At 39.0% G+C, this 22,864-nt stretch overlaps 1 protein-coding gene across 3 annotated transcripts; it reads left to right on the forward strand.

Annotated features, from left to right (window-relative positions):
• Positions 1-204: 204 nt before the first annotated feature.
• CHODL (chondrolectin) lies at positions 205-22,671 on the forward strand. Of its 3 annotated transcripts, XM_036347088.1 has the most exons (7): positions 205-717; positions 9,612-9,921; positions 10,229-10,386; positions 14,116-14,202; positions 16,191-16,293; positions 18,361-18,439; positions 21,314-22,671. In XM_036347088.1, exons 1-7 carry the CDS (start codon positions 639-641, stop codon positions 21,314-21,316), a joined length of 819 nt encoding a protein of 272 aa, XP_036202981.1. In that variant the 5' UTR covers positions 205-638; the 3' UTR covers positions 21,317-22,671. The 3 variants fall into 3 exon arrangements, with proteins under 3 accessions (XP_036202981.1, XP_036202980.1, XP_036202983.1); XM_036347087.1 differs by lacking the exon at positions 18,361-18,439; XM_036347090.1 differs by lacking the exons at positions 16,191-16,293; positions 18,361-18,439.
• The last annotated feature ends 193 nt before the right edge of the window (positions 22,672-22,864 follow it).

Genomic DNA, 22,864 nt, shown 5'->3' on the forward strand with positions numbered 1-22,864 from the left:
GCGAAGCTGTCACATTTTACACAAATGACTCTGGAGTCCGTTAGCGAATGGCAAGAAGAGACAGGGGAGAGCGGGGTGGAGGAGGTGTGGCTGCTGAGTGGACTGTTTTCAAAGTGGCTCCGGTTTTCAGGGGAGGGGCCGGGAGGCTCCGCACCGCACCGTGGGAGAGACGAAGTAGTTAAAAACCGTTACTAGCGACGAGCCTGAAGCTCAGGGTGTGGGTATATAAGAAGCGCCTCCAGCGCAGCGCGGCTGCTGCCCTGAGACCCGCGACCTGGGCGCACGGACGCAGCCCTTCACTCGCCCCGAGGCCTGGGAGCCCATCGCAGCGGGCCGGTGGGCTCTCACCCGGGCTCCTGCCGCGTACCCTGGGACCGACACCCAACCCCCCAACTTCTGGCCCCTCTCCTTCAAGGCGCACCCCCGGAGTCGTGCGCTCCAGCCCAGCACACGCGCGCGATACCCGCGCGCCCGGCGCCAGGTCCGCCCCACGGCGATGCGTGCAGGGGACCGGGCGGCTGGGCTCGGACAGAGGGAGTAGCGCCCGCGGGGGGAGGTCGGGAGGCTCAGGGGTTAGAGACGGGGCTGAGGCCCCCTTCGCTCAGTGCAACACCTGCTGCCGCCGCCGCCGGGCCGCGATGAGCCGCGTGGTCTCGCTGCTGCTGGGCGCCGCTCTGCTCTGCGGCCACGGAGCCTTCTGTCGCCGGGTGGTCAGCGGTGAGTCTGGGGCCACCGGACCAACAGGGATGTGGGACCCGGGGGCTCGCAGGAGAGGGTGGTGCGGGGCAGCCTGCCCGTCCCAGGGTGGACGGTCTCCAGGGGGGTGGAGAGCTGTGCGGGGTTGGGGGCCGGGAGGAGGCGTGGGAAGCTGGGTTGTGCTGTGCGCTCTCCCCTGCCCCTCAACATACACGCAAAAAGTTTAAAAATGTCGCAAGTGCTGGGTTCATGGCTGCAAAAGGAGCCGGGCTTCATGGCGAGCAGCGTGGCTTTCCCCAGGAGTCGTTTATTTCCACTTTCTTTGAAAGAGAGTTGGTGGCAGGGCAGGGCTGCGCCCCTGCGGCAGGGGTGGGGTCCCGCGGAGCCCGGGGACCAAGAGCCGCTGCGGGGGTGCCTCCCCCGGCGGGCCTGGCTCCGCTGCAGTCCCCACCCCGCGTCCTCTGGGAGGATCTGGGACAGATCTGCGCGCCGTGAGTCCCTCGGGGACCCCTGGGCACGCAGCCTTTGTTCTCAGGAGGCTGACAAAGAACGGGGGTGGGGTGGGGAGGAAGGGGGTGGTCATGGTGCGTTGCTGCCCTGCCTTCGCGCACCTCGTCCCAAGTTGGGGACCTGTCGAGTTGGGCTGAGGTATATGCATGGCGACGACTGGCTGCAGGTTCATGCTCCCAGTAGGTGCCCAATTATGTCGGCGGAGTCGGTGCAAGGGCAATGCATCAGCACTGGCCAGCCTCCCAGCGCTCGCTCTGATTTCTCTTTCCCTTGGACTTTCACGCGCCTATTGTTGAGCCGTTTACATTTGATTCACTCTCTTACTTTTGGGGAAGGTCTCTTAAGAAAAACACAGAAAAAAACCACAGGAAGCTTCTCAGAAGCGTGACCAGGGCCATCCTGAAAATGGAGCACAGACACTCCTTTTACTGAAGTCTCCTGCGATGCTAATGAAAGGGTTGCAACGAATGTTTGTTGACTGTGTGTGGGCATGTGTTTTAAGTGCCGGGAGGCTTTTTTTCATGTGAAAAGCACAGATTCCTTTTTACAGTATGTGCATCTTAGAACAGGTGCCATGGAGGTAGAGAGAGATGACAGACGACGGCAACTTCATCAGCAGCGAAGCCAGACCTTTAGAAATTGGCTTCTTAAGCTTAATTGTTACTGATCTTCCCCTCAGCGATATGTGATGTCCTACATCTTCAGGATACAATTCTTGAGTGTCTGGTTGTCTTTCACTCTCGACTACCTTTTTGGCACCTGGAGACACTGGAATTAAATACATTGTGAAGTGTCATTTGGAAATGCTATAGCTGCTTGCTTTTCTTTGCTTTTTCTTTTTCTTTTTTCTTTTTTTTTTTTGAAGAGAACCTGACTCAACATTTTTAAAAGGAAAACGCTACAGTATCCAAAAGGATGTTATAGAAGCCATTCCATTGGCTCATTCCCCCCTAATTTAACTTTGAGGAAAAAGTTTACTATTTGGACTCATCTGAATTACACATATCTAACTGCCTTCCTGTTTATCAGAATTATGCTTGCAAGTGAATGAACAGCCAAAACCAGGCATTGAGCATAAGGTGTTTTGTAAACACATAGACACACTACTTCTTTGAATTAAATAATGTATTTTTGGTGTATTCTTGTTTGGGAGGGAAAAAGATATATGATTAAAATTAGAACTTGAAAATTTTTAGTGAAAATTTATTCTGCATTGTTATTTTATAAATTGTTGTAAACCTGTGCTGTGTTTTTCTGTTATTTATAGGCATCTTGCAGGTGACATCTGGAAAATTTCTAATTAACTGAACATGATCTATTTGATTTAGTATAAATGATGATGTTTGCTTGGTATTAAAACAATTAAGTTTTTCTTATGAGTAATTGAATTGTCTTTGGCCGTGCAAGTTCACATTGACATTTAAGCATTACAAATTGATTTGCGATTTTAATCTTTGAAGACAATATTTTAAAAAATATATATTTCAGACAAAATGGCATGAGGACAGAACAGTTTAAATCTGGACATTTTGGAAGTAGTAGGTCTAATGTCTGCCTGGTCAGCGTTGAGTTTTGAGCGGTGCATCAACTTTTTAATGCCACTAGGGACCATCTACCCAAATCCTCAAGTGTCTGTTGACTGCAGCAAGTTCCTTGGGACCATCAGTAGGAATATACTTACAATATATTAAATACATTTTCTATTTATTAAATATCAATACAGCTATTTATAATGTCCATGTAGTATACCACCATAATCACCCCAGAAAAATGACAGAAACTCATAAAATAATCCTGCATAGACATTCTCATTTTAGCACTTTAAAATATTCCATTATAGGATATTTTCCAGTACTTTAAAATACATCATCCTTTTAACAGTTGAGAGCATTATTCATAAAGGAAATGAAAATATTTTTAAAAAGCATTTCAAACAACTTCATCATCATAATCTTCCCTGTAAGAGTTCATAGACGGCCCTAACCGGTTTGGCTCAGTGGATAGAGCATCGGCCTGAGGACTCAAGGGTCCCGGGTTCGATTCCGGTCAAGGGCATGTACCTTGGTTGCGGGCACATCCCCAGTGGGGAGTGTGCAGGAGGCAGCTGATCGATGTTTCTCTCTCATTGATGTTTCTAACTCTCTATCCCTCTCCCTTCCTCTCTGTAAAAAATCAATAAAATATATTTTTAAAAAGTTAACTAGAAAGAAGTAAAGCAGAAAAGAATTTAAAAAAAAAAAGAGTTCATAGATAGCATCTAGCAGTAGTAGAAAAGTATTTTTACAGGTCAGAGGCCATGCTTATTTTGATGCATGGATATGCAATACAAATATCCAATCATGAGGATAACAATCAGATAGTACGTAGTGAATGTATGGCTCTAAGTTGGGAACTACTTTTAGGGTCTTAGACCTGTCCCGGTTTGTTGCTAAACACAGATGTGTAGAGAGTACCTCCAGGGGCTGCAGCCATTTAATTTTGTCAAGTGACTGGTAGGTAATGGGATCCTTAGGACAAAGGTAAGAGGAGTTTACTTATGGAGATAGAGATACATATGAAAAAGAAGAGTTCAAAATTCTGGTTTCAAAGATGGGAAGATGTATTGAAGAGCATGTGGGTATTTTTAAACATATGAAGTGTTTTGAAGTAACATTTCTTTTTTTTCTTTTACTCTCTCCCTCTTTTTTTTCTTTCTTTCTTTCTTTCGTTCTTTTTTTTTTTTTTTTTTTTTTAGTGCACACAGCAGTGATCCCCAACCTGTTTGTGCTGCAAAATGGCATTGAGTATGTTTCATGGTACCTCCAAATTTCTGCAGGATATTTTAATATGTATTAGTTGGAACTTATTAAAATTGGCAAATGTTTTATTTAGAAGATTGGATGGTTTAGAGACCTCTCTTTTTATCACACAGAAGCCACAAAATACTGCAAAATCATGCTGATGATCAGTAGCCAACAGATTAACATAATAGCAAAGGAGATACAAAGAACTGTTATCCCAGCCTCTGGTAGTATTCCATGACATCATCAAAAGCATAAAGTGATGACGGTGCAGTTTTCAAAGATGCAATTACTTTAAGCATCTCTTGGGCAAGAAAGGAACAAATTAATCTTATTGCTAGTCATTTAATAAACTGCACATTCATCATAGCCATTAATCCCTAACTGCTGTTTTTCAGCATTTTATGGCTTTGTTTTTAGAACACTTTTTCCTGGAGATGGCAATATCTATTCCATTAACACAAGAAAAGAGGCACTGTTGTTTAATAAAGGGGTACAAGCGGAAATCCGGCTGATGTCCTCACTAACCATTTTTACTTTTTGTAACGGTGCTCTGTGCTAGGTGGCTGGATGCATACACTGCCAGGAGAGACTGTTTCTTTCACACATTAGGGATGATATAACATGGCCTGACAACTTGATTCTAGTTATCCTCCTTGTAATTGGGGGGGGGGGGGGCGGGATCAGCTTGGGTCTTGTTTGTTTTATTTGGGGGGAAAAGGAGGCGCAATAAAACAATCATTAAAGACATACATGGTCTGAAAATACTAGATCGATGTTCCAATATTAATCGTGTGGCTAAATGTTCAGTAAGAGAAAACCCACAATCTGCTTAGAAACAAACTCTCAAGGCACAACCCCTTGCATATATCCAGTAATCAATATGGATCAATACTAATAATTATAACATGGGAAACACAAATAATGAATATATTCATCAATCCCTTTATCTATGAAATCTTTCACCTTAGGAAAAAAGTTCTATTTGAGACACCTCTGGGGTAAATGTATGAACTGTGGAGCCTGGCTCCCTGGTTTGCAACCCTGAGTTCACCACTTGTGAGCTGTGTGAATTTGGGAAAATTGCTTGACTTTCAAGGAGCTGTGAGACGGACCCCGTGTGGCCAGCCCTGTGCCTGGAGCTGAGGCCACCTACGAGAAAACACATTATTATTATTTTTTTCTAGCTGAACAGCCTATATCACCAGGAGAGATATTTTCCTAATTTACCCAAAGGCATGGATTGTGCTAACTTTGAGGCCCTGCATATTAAGCTCTTGATAAATGTCAGGCTACTATTATGATTCTTATTTCTTTAAAAGTCATAACCACTCTCACTTTTTTTTAAAATATATATTTTTTTATTGATTTCAGAGAGGAAGGGAGAGGGAGAGAGAGATAGAAAGATCAAGGATGAGAGAGTATCATTGATCAGATGCCCTCTGCTGGGGATCGAGCACGAAACCCAGGCATGTGCCCTTGGCTGGAATCGAACCCAGGACCCTTCAGTATGCAGGCCGATGCTCTATCCACTGAGCCAAACCAGCCAGGGCCACTCCCACTTTTTAGGAAAGAAAACATTAATGTCCTCAATGTCCCCAAAGTTCAAGTAGAACTCTGGGATTCCAAGCCAGTTCTGATTGATTGAATGCTTGAAATCTTAAGTCACACAAATGGTTTACCATTTGTTATTTAGATCTTGACTTTAAATATTAGAATTTTTTAATTAAAAAAGGAATCTCATTTCCTTGTCAGGAAGCATGTGGTATTTCCTAGCTGGAGAGGTAGGGCTTGCAGCTGCACCACCATTCGACAAATGACCCAAGACTGCTGTTTTGTTTTGTTTACCAATGTAGGAAATGGATTCCAGCACATCTTCGTAGTGCATTATGAAGCTCATTGCATCATGCAATCTCTGCTGCAAAAATGAAGTTTATTATTACAAAACATTTTTATAAGGAAAATTCTTAAGAAGTTGGTGTAATATTGAACCCTGAAAGCAGAACATGGAATCCATAGCTTTCCCTTTCTTTCTAGTTTGAAAGTGTCAGCATTGCCATCAGAGGTCATGTGACACTGTATATTGTAGTATCAACATACTTAATGTGATTTTAAGGGGAGTAAGGAAGAATTACGAAAAACAAATTCTTTTGTGCGATTCTGATAAAATGTTTGAAATCCAGTCAGTCTCTGGTTTGGGTTTATCATGTAAATCCTCTTTTGTACAACTTTTTCTGGGCCGCCTAAGGTAGGCCATAACTGAACAATAGGAATTCATAAAATGTCTTGTACATTTTACTGAATAATGGGATATAAATTCAATGTTGAGTTAATATCAATAATATATGATTATAGTATGAGGTCTAAGGAAAATGTTATTACTTTCCTAGCACACTGACGACTCACCTGTCAGAACGTTAATACATATAAGCAAAATAACACCAAGATCCCTTTCTATTCAGGAAGAAAAAAGTAAAGTGCAATGCATTTATGAGTTTGGCCCCACTTTTACATTATTGCCAGAAGTATTGAAAACTCTGCCAATATTTAGCTCTAAAGGAATTTTAATGACTAAGAAAAAAAGACAAAGTCATATATTCATGGAAGTAGTAGCATAGTCTTGGCTCTGATATTGATAGGAATATTTATTTTAATAGGCAATACTGAGAATGATCTCTAAATAGAAGTTTCTGGGTACATATGTAGATGTGTGTGTGTATGTGAAACCAATAGGTATAGACTCCTAGGTAGAAGGTCTTTTCTCCCTCTTGTAAATAAGCCAACAAGCAAAGGATATTTCTCACTACAGATGCTACGTAACATTTAGTAAATTATTGTTAGATAGTATCAAGTTAGCCTTCATGTAGCAAAAGGTGTTACACTGTTATCGGAATATTTACCTGAATATGTTATGGGTGGTAGACTAGTCGATAGAAGGTTAGATGAAGTAGATGGAATAGATGGAAGATTAGAACTCCTGTATTTCAAAGTGATGGGTGGAAGATTTTATCTGAATATAACATTTAGAAGTACGAGAAGAGGAAATTCTCTCTGTGATCTCACAGAATGAAAAGGGAGGGAACCATAATGGTTCTCTAGGAATATTAGCCTTTACAGAAGTGGGAAAAGTTGCTTCCAGCAGATCCGTATTAATGGGACTTTTCTGGGAATCAGGGCAACATCTGTTTCCCAGCTGTTGGAGTTCCACTGCGATTACAGCGCAATGGTCAGCTGAAATGACAGCGAGCAGTTCAATCGCTACTTCTTTTGCTGCAACATGGACTAAGTTTGCCTGAGAAGGTGGAAATCAGTAGTGAAGTACAATTGGATGTAAAGAAATTCACAGCGTCAGCTTTAACTGACTATGATCTATGTATAGCATTAAAAAACTGCAATGTTTCCATAATTTCCTGGAAACTGCCATGCTAGATCTGAACTGCTAGTGACTTTTCAGTTCAAAGTCTGTGGACACAGTTGATATTCAATCAATACACTTTGGAGTCAATGTCTATCTGTAGTTGGTAATTGGCCACTGTCCCAATTCTCAGAGAGATCCCCTGCAATGTAGCCACACAGTCTCCACCCCCTGGCCCAGGACTCCTGGACCACTCCATCAGCCACAGCCACAGCCACAGCCACAGCCAAAGCCACAGCTACAGCCACAGCCACAGCCACAGCCACAGCCACAGCCACAGCGAGCATCAGATTGGCTATCATCCAGGGCCCAGGCAGTATTAGTTGTTAATTATTTTAAATATAACCCCTGCCTATGGATTTTCTCTTATTATTATTATTTCTCTACAGACTGACATTTATACTTGGCTAATAGCTAACAGTGGCATTAGGAATTTTCTCATGACACCAAAAGCTGTCATGCATTTAATTAGAAGCACTATCTTCATTTTATAAATAAGTTTAGTCTCATCATTTTTGTACCCTCACCATAAATAATAAATATGTGCTGCATATATTTTTAATATAAGGAAGATAATGAGCAGAGACTTTTGGCATACAAATCATACATATGAATCCTCTGAATGTGTATATATTTGTTATATAAATAACGTTTACTTATTAAAACTTCTGGCTAATCAATTTTTTTTTTTAATTTGGCGTTTTGACATCTTGCAAAACAATCTTGTTGGACAAGGTTAATATTTTAAAAGTACTGGAATCAAATCCAAGACTGAGATTTCTCAGAATGAAAAACTAAACAAATTGAAACCTCAAGGGAATGCAGTTGAGAGATATTTTGAAACTTAGAAGTATGTAAAGGATGCAGAAGATGAAAATGGAACCAGAGCTTGATTTAAAAATATAGACATGAAAATCACTAGGCTTCATGGCATTTGTTGGCATATTACCAGAAGTAAAAATATAGGCATAAAATCACGAGGTTTAATGGCATTGTTAAAATATTACCAGAAACACTTTTTAATAATGAAGTCATCTCAAAACTTAATAATAGACTAGGAGAAAATTTTTTTTAAATAACAATTATGCTAGAATCAATCATTGGGACTTCCATAATCATCTCTCAAGGAATGTTTCTGACGGATTTGTCCATTTGAAGTCTCTTTAATTCCAGTTTCCCGAGGGCATTCATACCTGCCTGTTATTTTTCATTAACAATTAGTTGGGGCAGTCTGCTAATTTGTTCATATGATTCAATGTGTTGCTCCTGGGTCCAGATCAGGGTTAATGAGACAGAGGACAACTGGCTGCCATTTTATTAACTGGCTGTTCTCTGCTTGTGTCAAGTTACCGGATGCCTGTCACTCAAACACTGTTGTGAGGTGAATGGCCTTGCGCTGATTTCCGCTCCCTCCTGCCTCTGCGTGCCATCAGAGGTGATCAGCTGCTTACTCGGGGAGAAGGGCTGTGTACCAGCACTGGCTCGGTGTGATGCACTGTAATTAAAAGTGTAAATCTGGGATGCTTCATTTTGTTCCCAGTGTTTAAGTACAATAACACCTCCAGCCACCATAACTGGCAACGTTTCTGGCTCAGCTACAAAATTAAATACACAGTGAAAAAAGCCTTCAATCTCAAGAGAAATAATGTTCATGCAGATGAACCACAAGAAAGCAGTAAAACGTTGTGCTTAATTTCTTAGCATAAAGTCATTTCACTTAATTTTACATAAAATAGTATGATAGTCTATTTGCCAAGGCTAAACCTCAGCTGAAATCAGACAAAGACTAAGTAGGTCACGGGCAGCAGGTTGGAGAGAAGGAACAGGGACAGAGAGGGGCTCCTGGCAGTTTGTGAAGTTGACAACCAGAGTTGAGAGGTGAACCAAAGAAGATAATGAGAAACAAAACAGCTGGACCATTGGAGAGAGTTTGTATCATTGTGGCTTACATGCTTGGGGGTAAAACAGGGGAGGGTGTAAATAAAATATTCCATTGCTGGTAGAGTTAGCTAAGTCCCATACACTATGGCTTCATTATGACCCGATATGATCATGCCTATTCAGTTATGACTTCAGGAAAATTCATTCTGCTTAATATGTAGGTGTATGTGAAATTCAATTTTGAGAGTGTTTTTTAAATCAAACTTTTTGTTTTGTTGCCTGTGTGTTTAAGTCATCTGATGTTCGTCGTTTGTTTGTTTGCTTTTTAGGCCAAAAGGTGTGTTTTGCTGACTACCAGCACCCCTGCTACAAACTGGCCTATTTCCAGGAACTGTCCAGCCGAGTGAGCTTCCAGGAGGCGCGCCTGGCTTGTGAGAGTGAGGGGGGAGCCCTGCTCAGCCTGGAGAACGCAGCAGAACAGAAGTTGATAGAAAGCATGTTGCAAAACCTGACAAAACCAGGCACGGGGATTTCTGATGGCGATTTCTGGATAGGCCTCTGGAGGAGTGGAGAGGGGCAAGCGTCTGGCGCCTGCCCAGACCTCTACCGCTGGTCCGATGGCAGCAGCTCCCAGTACCGGTGAGTCGGCTCCTGAGGGAGATTTCTCTTCCCTGTAGGTAGGATGTCAGAATAGAACAGGTGACATCACTTAGAAGTGTTCCTGTTGCTCTATACAGAGTAGGACAAGAGGAGGTTTTCAGTATGTGGAACACAGTTCTGGTGTTACTATTTATTAATCATTGTGTTGTTTTATTAGTCATTGTATTATTATCAATCATTGTGTTATTATTATTTATTAATTAATGCATTGTTATTTATTAATTACTGCATTATTTTTCTGCACGAACAATTGTAATCCTACTTTTGCTGCACCCTTTATTTCCAGAAACTGGTATGCGGATGAACCTTCCTGTGGAAGTGAAAAGTGCGTTGTGATGTATCATCAACCTACGGCCAATCCTGGCCTTGGAGGCCCCTACCTTTACCAGTGGAATGATGACAGGTGCAACATGAAGCACAATTACATCTGCAAGTATGAACCAGGTAGGATGTATTGTAAACTGACATTAACAGATGATGTGCATATCTGCTTGTATTGTCTTATCTGTAAGCTGTGCTACCTTTGGCTCTTTTTGTTTTTCTGCTGTGAAACATCACTGTACTCTGCAGCTTGCCCTGCCATGCAGTATACTGAAGCACACTGTGGGCCACAGGACAAGCTGCCACAGAGTTAGGACCAGAGTACCTAGAAACTATAGAAACTAGCGTCACCAGAAATAGAAACTACAGTCACTAGAAATAGAACTAGGGAGTACCTAGGAACATCTGGGAAGGTGTCTTTAAGAAGAAATAATCATTTACAGTATTAAAGTAAAATTGTGTTTTTGTAAATTGATTTAATGAAAAGTAAACATCTATTTTAAAATATCTCTCTATATAAAAGCCTAAGTGATGAAATTACTGAACGACCGAACGCCCGGTCACTATGACATGCACTGACCATCAGGGGGCAGATACTCAATGCAAGAGCTGCCTCCTGGTGGTTAGTGCACTCCTATAGCCAACCTCCGCGGCCAGCCAACCTCCTGCAACCCCTCCCTCTGGCCAGCTAACCTCCCACGGCCCCTCCCCCCTGCTGGCCAACCTCCCGCAGCCTAGATGGGTTCTGATCGCCAGGCAGGCCAAGGGACCCCATCCGTGCACAAATTCATGCACTGGGCCTCTAGTTTTAAATATTTAGTATGGTGTGTATGAAGGAGGTATGTCACCAAAGCACCTATAGATTTACACATCTGAGCAACAGTTCTTTGGGTGATCATCTGGGGAATTTAAGGGATCAAAGGAACATTACCTTATGATTTCATGGCACGATTCTTGGCACATACTCTTCAGTGAATATCAAACTGGTCATAGCTCATTGAACCAACAATCATGAAAAAAAGTAGGGACGTGTGCCATGTTCTTGCTGTGATCCTCATTCTTTGAAATATGCCTCCTTAATCAGCTTTTGCTTCAAGTCTCTAATTCGTTGCCCTATGCAGCTAATGAGAAGATTACATTGACCTAAGCTACCGCAATGTAGTTTCCTATGGAAATAGTAATGTGAATTACTTTGAATAAGACAGCTCAGCTGAATTGATATTTGACCAAAAGAGAGATTAATCAAAACTGTATAAACTCGTTTTTAAAAATAATTTAAGGAAGTCAAATTAGATACTTAGGCTTTGGGATTTCTTTTGGTGCTATTTGTCTCCTCAGTGTTTGGAAATACATTTTAACTCTTCTGTCTACTTGACCTCATGTACTCATGGGAGGCAATCATAATCAAGTGCTGCTATTTCCATTATTCTCTTGAAATTACATGATTCCTTTTTCTCATAAGACCATGAAGCACAAGGGATTAGTTGAATTAGATTTACTCCTCTGTCATGTTTATCCTGCTCTTGAGTGTATTAGCCAGCTTTCTTTCCCTGGTGAGTTTATTCTTTAGCAGCCCCTAGGTTGCTAAATTCATCATTACCCTTTCAGAAGCCTTTACAAAGCTAAATCTGTTACACTTTTATGGTTTTTATCTTCTTTTTTTTTTCTTAAAAATATAAAGTTGAAATTCTCTGGTAGTTTCTATTTGCAACTGTATGTACTCAACTCTTAAACAGATTATATTATAGAATCTTCTTAGTACAATATTGTCTTCTTCTCTGAGCTTTTATTTTTTTAAATGTATTTTTATTGATTTTTTACAGAGAGGAAGGGAGAGGGATAGAGAGTTAGGAACATCAATGAGAGAGAAACATTGATCAGCTGCCCCCTGCACACCTCCCACTGGGGATGTGCCCGCAATCAACGTACATGCCCTTGACCAGAGTCAAATCTGGGACCCCTCAGTCCACAGGCCAATACTCTATCCACTGAGCCAAACCGGTCAGGGCTTCTCTGAGCTTTTAGATGAAAAATTTGACCTAAGTGTATTTGTTTATTTTATTTTACTTGTTTATTTTGGCCTTCATAGTTACATTATTCAGAACACTATAATCTCAGAATCTTCTTGACTTGTTTTGTATTAGATAATCTAGGTTTATATTACTCATGGAAGAGCATTGTAGACATAAAATTATTTTTTCCTTTCTCTCCTATATTCTACCTAAATCTTCAAATATTTATACTTTGTGAACTTACGGTTAGCTTTCTGAGGGACTTGGAGGATTAAGCAGTGGGCCTACTTAAAATTTACAAATTATAACACAAATTATTTTGAACTATAATTATTTCTCTAACTATACCAGAACTACTGTTTAATTTGGACTTAGTCTTCTCTTTCTGCTCCAACATACCATCTAAGCATGACTAATCATATTTAAAGTGAATAATTTACTTCCGAGTTTGCCTATTCTCTTCACCATCATTTTTGTTATTGTCCAAAGAGCTGCATATCTATTCTATAGGTCTACCAATGTTACCCAAATGCATTTGTATGGAGATATATCTGAATCTAATTTTTGCATTTACTAAATTGCACTATATACACTTGTTCTTAGACATTAAAAATAACATGTATGGAATTATGTTTCTAAAATGTCATTATTTAATCAGAAACTGCATTAAATTAAAATTTATTAAAATTATTTAATAAATAATTTTCTGTGTTAAGATGAGTTCTGTGTAAAGCAATTACATAATATCTGTATTATTTGTTCCACAAATACCAGTTGAGATAGGCATAGAGTGCCTAACTGAATTCTGCAGAAGAATGAGTGTAGGGTAGGACTGTATCTGAAACCTAGTGGAGCCTATTAAAGGATCAGGGTGAAATATGTACATAAGGATAGTAAATATTATTACAGGATGGTATATGATTAAACTCCCAATGAATAGAGAATATGTGGTCAATAAGAGCAGTAATTATTACATTGAAATGATTTACTATTCTGAAATGAATATAAGATACTGCATATGAGCTTTTCTTTCCATCACTTGACAAAAATAAATAGGAAATTATATTTTTGGAACAAATAAAAATAAATTTACAGGGAATTTTCTTAATAATTTAATATAGTCACTGAACTATTAATTTAACAAATAAGACCTAGAAAAAATTAGGTGATAGAGCAGTACCAGGTCCTGGTAAGATTTTCAATATCTTTTAAGGGCATGGAATTGAGGAGATCTCATCTCATAGAACCAGGGAAAGAAATAATTCACAAACCTTAGTTTATTATCATATTTTAAAAAGAGGTAGACACTATTAGAAATAATATCTAAGAATGGCATTATTTGTATAGGATAGAAATGTGCTTAGAACATTATTTGAATCATCAATTCCAAATGCAATCCATATGTAATCTCCTGCTGACTATTATTGTGAGGAGGAACCTAAATATTACATTTATATTAGTACCAAGATCATCTTTGCTTGCTGTTGAATTGCAGTTAGTAGCTCACAGTCTCATGGTGACTGCTTCTTGGTTATCTTTGCCTGGCTTCGTGCCTGCTTTGATATTACTGTCTGTAGACATGCTGTTGATTGCTAATGTGGTTATGGTTGCAAGGATTCACCAAGTGGATGCTTGATTTAAAGATAATTAAATGTTGACTTTCTAGTTAGATAATTTCAAGTAAATTTGGAACTCAAAATATAATTCTTAGCTGTAAGTTGTTCAGAAGTCAAAACTGATGTTTATATGGTTTTATAATAAACTTTTATTTTCATCTATTTGTATTTCTCATGTTGATCACTACATATGATCATTTGATGTCTGTACTTATTATCTAAAGAGATCAAGCCAACAACTCCTGGAGAGAAGACTTACTTTACAAACCAACCAGAAGACACCCATCAAAATTTGGTTGTTACTGAAGCAGGTAATTCGTTCTTGTGTCTTTAAATCCTCTATGGAGAACAGAAACTGTTTGTTTAAACTCTGCTTCTAGTTGGCCCCAACTTTTCTTGTTGCTTGGTGAAATGGTGCACTAAATATGGGCCTATGGACATTTACTTTTGAACTAGGTTAGAACAACTGGTGCTAAGCTAGTTTTTGCATACAAGAACCTATTTTGTTTTCTTCTGATTGATTATGTAGCTAGCACCAAACTAAGAAACCCCCATTACAATCTGAACCTACAAGGAACTTCCCCAAAAATGTATAGGAATTATGATGTAATTTGCACATGCAGTGGCCTGCCAATAGTGTTGTGCTGGTAAATGTTTAAGGATTGGCCAGGGTGAGGTGGGTATAAAATAAAAAGAGATCAACCAAAGAACTTGTGTGCATGTATGCATAACCCATGGACACACACAGTAGGGTGATGAAAGCCTGGGGCTGGGCTAGAAGAGGTCAATGGGGGAATCAAGGGGGCTTATGTAATATTTTCAACAATAAATATTAAAAGAAAAACAAAACAAAACCACTGATTTGTAGACTTTGGGATTTTCTGATGTAAATACTCCCTGGCTGTTTTCAAGCTACCAAAGCAACATCACTGAACAGCAAGGTGGGAAGAATGCAAGCAATGATCTCACAACCCAGCTGCCTCCAACATACCACTGTCTGCAAAAGAAACAATGAAATCCCAGTGCAGATGGCATGTTAGTTAGAAATCGTTTTAGCCTGGCCCTATGCCAACTGGACAGGAATGGTGACTTATCCTAGCTGCTTTTTGAAGATTGAGCCAAAGACCCAAAGTCTCAAAATCTTTCCACAGGTCATCCAAAATCCATGAAAGAGTGGGGGAATACTGTCTCTTTTTCTTTACTAACACAGATGAGGGATCATGATGGTATTTGGAAAAGGGAAAAAATATTTTGTGAATTTTTAAAATTCTTGAAGTCACCTGTTACCTGTTGGAGGCTAAGGAATTGATGAAAATATATTATCTTCAAAATGCCCCATCCTTGGACCTCAGCTAATATACTGTCTCATGTTAACAAAGGAAGTGATATGTAGTTAAATGGATAGTTTGCTTAGGTTGGTCTACTTTGGCCAGAATTATTTAGATTAACAATGTCTGCTTTCGATTGGCTAGAAAATAAATGCATAGTTTTCAATTTGCTTTTCCTGTATGGATATGATGTGAAAGCTTAGTGCACTTCATTTTTCAGATGCCTGATTTTAAACCATTCAGAACGTCTAAACCTAATTAAAGATAATCAGTAAATAATTACATTAGGGATATTTCCCCCTATGACATTGGTGAAATGTTCAATAAACTCATGCTATCTGGAACTTCAATTTTTTATTTTACTGAGAATACCCAACACGATCAAGTGTGATGGAACAGGATTAAAAATGATTCATTTTTAGAATTTAATTAAGAGCAAATCTTCATGCCTCTGAAGTTTTGTGTTGCTGGGTTATGACTATATCATCAGTTAATATTTACACATTTTGGTGTAATGCCAAGGAGTCTTGCATATCATCCTGGCACTGAGCTTATTGGTTAAGATAATTATGTATCCAATAAATGAACAGTTATTTTAATAACGATTGTTATTCTTTAATAATCAGTGCTTGGATCTCTAAATAAGAACTAAGAAGGATTAGTGAAGTGAGATAGCAAAGATCATGAATACATTATGAAAACTAGCCCTATCTGAATAGCAGATTTAATAATACTTTTGGAAATATGGACACTGAATAGGAGCATGCAGTATGATTTTGTTTTTGAGTTTTAACAAACATGAATATATTATGTCATTCAGCTATTTAGCACTTAGGGAAAAACCTTGTTGAGAATCTATTTATTGATAATAGTTTTATTTTACCTTAAATTCTGGGCAAACTTTTTATATAACTTTGGTGTTAGAATTCTGCTTCAGCTGTCTTTTTACACTGGCTGTTTTACATTTGTAGGCATAATTCCCAATCTCATTTATGTTGTCATACCAACAATACCACTGCTCTTATTGATACTGGTTGCTTTTGGAACCTGCTGTTTCCAGATGCTGCATAAAAGGTAAATAATTCATATATGTAAAGATACCTCGAAAAGTTTTAAATTAGCCTAAACTTATATTTTTGATTTGCCTTAAGAAAGTTCTGATTTTTGTATCTGTCAGTACCAATGCAGTATATAAAATCTGGTAAGATATACCTTTTCATAGGATTCATGTATCATCTCATTCCATCCTCACAAGCCATATGAAGTAGGTACCCTTCAGTTTCTATTTTTCAGTTGAGAAGATGGTGGCTTAGGTGGGTTACATGCTCTGCCTTGGGGCTCATAGCTAATGTATGTGCTGGATCTGAATGCTTGTAAGCTTGCAACATATGCAACTATACTGTCACTTGTTTATTAAGTATAAGCATTAATGCTAAACCTTTCAATCTTGACCTCAAGTTGAATGAAAAACTTGATTTTTGGGTAGGTGTACTTTGTAGTATTTTTTCAAAATTTCAAGTCATAACCTATTTTATTTCAAAAGGATCTTTTAAGTATAGGAAATAAAGCACACTGGTAAAAATAGGTCACTTTTTGGTTGGCAGCTTGAAATAAAATGACACATTTTAATAGCCAGATTCTTAGGCGCATTCTTTTTAAAAATATATATATTTTTTATTTCAGAGAGGAAAGGAGATAGAAACATCAATAATGAGAGAGAATCATTGATCGGCTGCCTCCTGCATTCCCCACACTGGGGATCGAGCCCACAGCCTGGGCATGTGGCCTGACCAGGAATCGAACTGTGACTTCCTGGTTCATAGGTCGAAGCTCAACCACTAAGCCATGCTGGCCGGGCTTAGGAGCATTCTTTTATATCTGTTTATCCATATCCTTGAGTTAGAGATAAAATTTTTCCATGTGTATCAATTTGTCAATTCAATTAAAATAATTAATGTAGGAAATATAAATATGTATGGAAGGAAAAAAGGAAAAGATGTTGGATTTAAATAAGAATATGTTTGTTAGAATGGACTAGACCAGCGATTTTCAACCAGTGTGCTGCAAGAATTTTTAAAATACGCATTACCACACTATTTAGTCAGGGGCACTGACTTCTTTTTCCTGAGATTGTAAAAAAAAAAAAAAAAAAAAAAAAAAAAAAAAAAAAGACAATGGTCAACATAACAACAGCTGTCTGGTGTGAATGAATAAAAATTTGAAATATTTTTTTTTGTCAGATTGGAAAAAAATAATTTTTGGTGTGCTACCGGCTATTAGTAATTAGTTTGTATGTGCCATGAAATGAAAAAGGTTGAAAATTGCTGGACTAGACATCTATATCAGAGTGTTTCTAATAGAAATTGATCAGAATTCGCCCATCATTTTTTTCTTTTGATGTTAATTTTTCTTCTTCTTTTCCTGAAATAAACCCTAAAGAATCTACTAAGTTAAAAAAGTCCCAGAGAAACGTTAAATAGATGTAAACTCTAACGTTCACATAAATTTAAAAAAGGATCCAACCTATGATTTACTGGCTTTTTAAGTAAGATATTTTGAATAATAATAATAAATAGCCAGGCCAGTATGGCTCAGTAGTTGAGCATCGATCTATGAACCAGGAGATCACGGTTCAATTTCTGGTCTTAAATTGTTTTTCAGTATCTTGTACAAAATAAAGACAGTAGTCATATCTAGCTTCTTCCCTTAATTGCTAAGACTGTGGAAAGATGATTTATCATTATGGAAAGCAGTGATGTAGAGGGAGGATTGGATATAAATCCCTCATAACCCAGCCAAACTGTTAAGTAAGAGCCGTAAATAACAAGTCAGCTTGAAAAAAAATTTTTGAAAAATATTATGTAGATCTTCTCACTTCTAAGATAAATATTTCTAAAGTTCCAGTAACTGAGTTTTCTCTGAAGTTTGTTTGCCTTCTTCCAAATAGTGCGTGTTACTGTAGAGATTCTATTCATTCAGAAGTCTTCCAGGTTTTCCCATCTTGAAGATCTGTGGAGTTTTCATTGTTTGAAATTCTCAGAGTGAAAAAAATAAACCAAAATAGAGTACCTCTAGGTGCCAGAATTAGCTGTAGTGGTTAATTCATTTGTTCTTAGATGCTCCCCTTTTCCTTTCTTCCAGGAAAGCAAGGAGAAACTTCATCAAGGACTCAACTCCATTATCATCTGAGTGCCTTGCAGAAAATTTAAATTCCAACCTGGTACACATGATGGTTTCTATCATTCCATGTCATGTTCAAAATAATAACTCTTGTTTCCTTAACTAGTAGTAACTCCTAAATACAATACGAATGTTATACAAAAACTATAGTAATAGCCCTAACTGGTTTGGCTCATTGGATAGAGAATCAGCCTGCGGACTGAAAGGTCCCAGGTTCGATTCTGGTCAAGGGCATGTAGGTTGATTGTGGGCACATCCCCAGTAGGACGTGTGCAGGAAGCAGCTGATCAATGTTTCTCTCTCATTGATGTTTTTAACTCTATCCCTCTCCTTTCCTCTCTGCAAAAAATCAATAAAATATATTTTTAAAAACTACAGTAATAATCACATCACCTTTTTCACCATTAAAAAAATATTTCATGTTTTTCATCAACTTTGCTTGATTTATTTTCCTTTCTAGATGACTTCATAGAAGATGTCAACATAAAGATGTGTTGCTCTTACTTATTTAGATGCAAGTCTCCAAAACATATATATGGAACATACTATTTTATTAGTAACAAATTCACAGTTAAGTTGAAGTCATTTTACTAATATTATAAAAATATATTGCTCAGGCTTGTTTAGGAAGAATTTCTTTTTTTTCCCTTTAAGGAGTTCTGCAAGGTCAGGTAGAGAGAGTGAAAGGATGGGTAGAAGGCAGACCTGTGGCGATTGGAGAGGGTGCTGTTGGGAGGGTCTGTGGGAGGAAGGAAGTAGAGAGCAAGGTACACAGAAACAGGAAGTGGTTAGTTGTGCAGGTGAGGGCTCATTCTCAGGAAACTAGATCAAAAGGAATCTAGAGCTTGATCAGTAGTCTGGAATAGGATGGTGGGTGTGCTTAGGAACAGGCTCTTTGCAGGAGCCTAAGAAATGGACATTTTATGGAGAGTTGAAGATAGCACAGCCTGGGGCACAAGGAAATGTGGGCCAGAACTCTACATCTGATGAGAGTGAAGATCAATCTCAGATCTAGGGAAACTCAGATACCCATAAATTATCAACACCTGAATCTACATTGTTTTCAGAGACTGAAACAATAATTAAACTTCCAGGGATTAGGTGTCTTAATTGTAGGACCAAAAAACTGATGGGAAGAGGAGAATAGAAAGGTTCTTATACTTAGGAGAAAAGCACTATTTTGATGATTTGGCATTCAATACAGAATATGCTAATGGAGGAATATTCAAAAAACAACATTTCAAAAATCATATTCCAAAGAAAATGAAGATTTAATGGTGATTACAATGAAAATGTTGGCATTGTGTCAGACATACTTGTGTGTGTGTGTGTGTGTGTGTGTGTGTGTGTATGAATTCTAAAGTATGATGAATCCAACAGAGAACCATCTATTTTATTTTATTTTTTTTCATAATTTCATATGAACTGTTTGCAATCTTCACAGGCTGTAATAATCTAGGATTTTTTGTAAGAATGAAAAAGTAGGCTGGTGAGAGAAAAAGGACACTTTTAATTATTTTTTCTTTTTGGTTTTCTGATTGACTGATATTTTCAACTCTGTCATCTAATTCACTGATTCAATTCTTAGCTTCCCCTAATCTGCTGTGTATTCCTACCAATGTGTTCTTTATTTGTGTTATTTCATTCTTTAACTCAGACTGTTCTTTTTTCATAGTTACTATATCTTTTTTCACGCTGTTGAGCATTTTTATCATCATTACTCTGAACTCTGTTGCAGATAAATTTCTTATCTCTGCTTCATTTAGCTCTTCTGGAGAATTCTCTAGTTCTTTCATTTGGGGGTTGTTTCTTTGTCTTCTCATTTTGGCTTTCTGTTTGGGTTTGTGATCCTCTACACCTCTCAGTCGTGAGTGCAGGAAAGTGTTAAAGGCTGTTTCTGACTAATTAGATCAGGCAAAGACTCAAAGCTTCCAGAGACCACCTCTGCCTACAAACTAATAGTATTCCAACTTCAGTTGCACCCCCTACCCCCCAGGCAATTGTCTTTAGGTTTGGCAGAGTTTTTTTTTCAACAGGATGGGGCAATTGCTTATGCCTGGAGGCTAATTGTTACTTTTAATCTCTTAGTGGCCTCAGGGCAAGGTGTTTTCCAATAGGGTGTGTTGACTGTCTTCCCCCACAAGCAAGGCAAATGTTTATGTGGGAAAGATGTACTCTGCTGTGTGAGGGAATAACTCAGCCCAGGAAACTTGGGGTGTCTGCCTTCTGGGCTCTATCCTCCAAATCTCCAGTCTTGGCTTCTGCTCTCACAGCTCCAGTCCACTTCACCCTCCTTCTGCCAGAGCACAAGGTGGGTGGCTCCACAGGGAATTTTGTATGTTGGCCCTTTAAGAGGGTGCCTGAATTTTCAACTGTTACTCTCTGGCAGACAGGGTCCCACTGCTTTTCACAGCCAGATATTATGTGGGTACCCTCCTCAGTTTTGGTGCTCTCTGCTGTAGGGCCCAGCTTGGGGATTAGATCCCAGAGTTCTCAGTGGCACTACTCCCCTCCACCACCTCCACCCTCCCGCCCCACCCCACCCCCCACCCCATAGCTGAGAAAATGCTCTTTGACTTCAGTTGCTGTCTGTGGGCACCTGGCCAGCCCTTTCATGCCTCTGTTCCTCCTACCAGTCTCTATGCATTCTCCACTTTTGGTCCTCAGGTGTCTGGGTTATCTCCTGCGAGTTTTCTGTTGATTATTCAGGAAGTTTTCTGTATTTTAGTTGTAATACCAGTTTGTTCCTGGGAGCATGTCCGTGCAGCATCCACTTACTCTGCCACTATTTTCAATCTCTAGAAGGACACTTTTACAATAAAGCTCTGAGATGCATACCTCCACTTGGACCAAGACATGCCCAGTTTTATAAGGAATCTCCTAAATTGAACTTATTTCTTCTTATGTTTTTCAGTAAAGGAAGGACAAAAACTAGCCCAAACCAGTCCACACTGTGGATTTCAAAAAGCACGAGAAAAGAAAGTGGCATGGAAGTGTAAAAACTCATTGACTGGCTCCAGAAAAGAAAACAGAGGTTTGTATAAGGAATGGTATCAGAACCTTAGCTTGGAATGGCTTGAAATCTCAGAGGATCTGCAAGATGAACTGTAAGCTCCCTCTTGAGGCAAATATTAAAATGAGTTTTCTATGTTTATTTCATTTACAAAATACGCTGTGCTAATAATGGAGTGAGACATGCTTATTTTGCGAAATGATGCACCCAAACTTCAAGTAAGTGGAATGGGCCATGCGGATAAACTTGCTGTCAACACATCGGCAGTATGTGTGTCAGAAGCAGTTATTTTTGTTCCTTTTACCTTTCATAAGTTGTAATCTGGTTACTGTAATGTAAATTGTATTGAAATTTAAGGTGTGCAAATATATTTTACCTTTACGTAAGTGTTTGATAAAAATGGACTGTTCTAATATTTATTTTTATGGTGTCTCATTTTTCAATACATGCTGTTTTAATTAAAGAAATTTATCACTGTGGTCAACTGAACTCACAAGCATAAGTATATTACCATAGGAAAAAGTTTCCTTTCTAGAAATGGTTCATCTTTCAGTTTCTCTGCTTTGGATCAGACAATGTGTCGGAGATCTCTTCAGAAATAAGAAGTTATTTCATTAACTGTGGTATAAATCCACACAAATATTTTACTTAGAGGCAAGAATTGTCTAAGTTCAATTGTGCAAGACATGTGCCTTACAATTATTTTTAGTTTAAAATTCAGCAGATTTTGTAATAACTTTGTTAATAACTGTATAAATGATATACTCAATCTAGAACAAAAATAGTGGTATATACATTATAAATCATATGTCTTCACTTGTTGCCTATATAACCACAAGTAGCTCACTGAGGGCTCTGGAATCAATTTGGTCCCTCCCTTGACCACAAAACAAAGGGTTGTTTGGGGTTTGGGAATAAAACTGGAGGCAGATAGCTGCATCGTTTGTCTAAGGTTTTCTTCTAGCTCTGATTTGCCTCTATCAGCAAATGAAGGGGTTTTACAGTTGGGACCAGGTGAGTGGTCACATTGGTGTGGAGGTAAGCACAGTACACTAACATTTCAGCGAGGAAAGAAAGTTATGAGTTAGTGTGAAAAAACGACTGGAGGGCATGGATGGTCACTGTTCATTGTTAAGGCTTTGGCTGGGAGAGTAAATTGGGGCTCTTCTGTCTTATCCCCTGGTTTCTTCAATGCTTGTGGCTTCTTCTTCTCAAGAGAGAGTTGTAACTAACTAGTCTTCACATGTCCCTGTGCTCCTTTGAACCAAATAAAAAATTCTTGTTTCTGAAGAATGAGCGTTCGTGTCGTCTAAATCTCTTAAATGGACAAAATACACCTATGTTTGCATCAGTACATGAAGATGAGAACAAGTTACTGTTTAAGGACGGTGAGAATGAAAGTGGTGGTTATAGAGCGTTTTAAACCTCAGCTTTTTCCAGACAGTCCTTTTC

Source organism: Myotis myotis, unplaced genomic scaffold, assembly GCF_014108235.1.
Source record: "Myotis myotis isolate mMyoMyo1 unplaced genomic scaffold, mMyoMyo1.p scaffold_m19_p_2, whole genome shotgun sequence".
NCBI lineage: Eukaryota > Metazoa > Chordata > Mammalia > Chiroptera > Vespertilionidae > Myotis > Myotis myotis.

Excerpts from the sequence above, each read along its gene's own strand:
- CHODL (XM_036347090.1), top strand. The coding sequence starts at position 639 with ATGAGCCGCGTGGTCTCGCTGCTGCTGGGCGCCGCTCTGCTCTGCGGC. Across the intron at positions 718-9,611 it reads CTGTCGCCGGGTGGTCAGCG|GCCAAAAGGTGTGTTTTGCT; the intron begins GTGAGTCTGGGG and ends TTTGCTTTTTAG. Across the intron at positions 9,922-10,228 it reads GGCAGCAGCTCCCAGTACCG|AAACTGGTATGCGGATGAAC; the intron begins GTGAGTCGGCTC and ends CTTTATTTCCAG.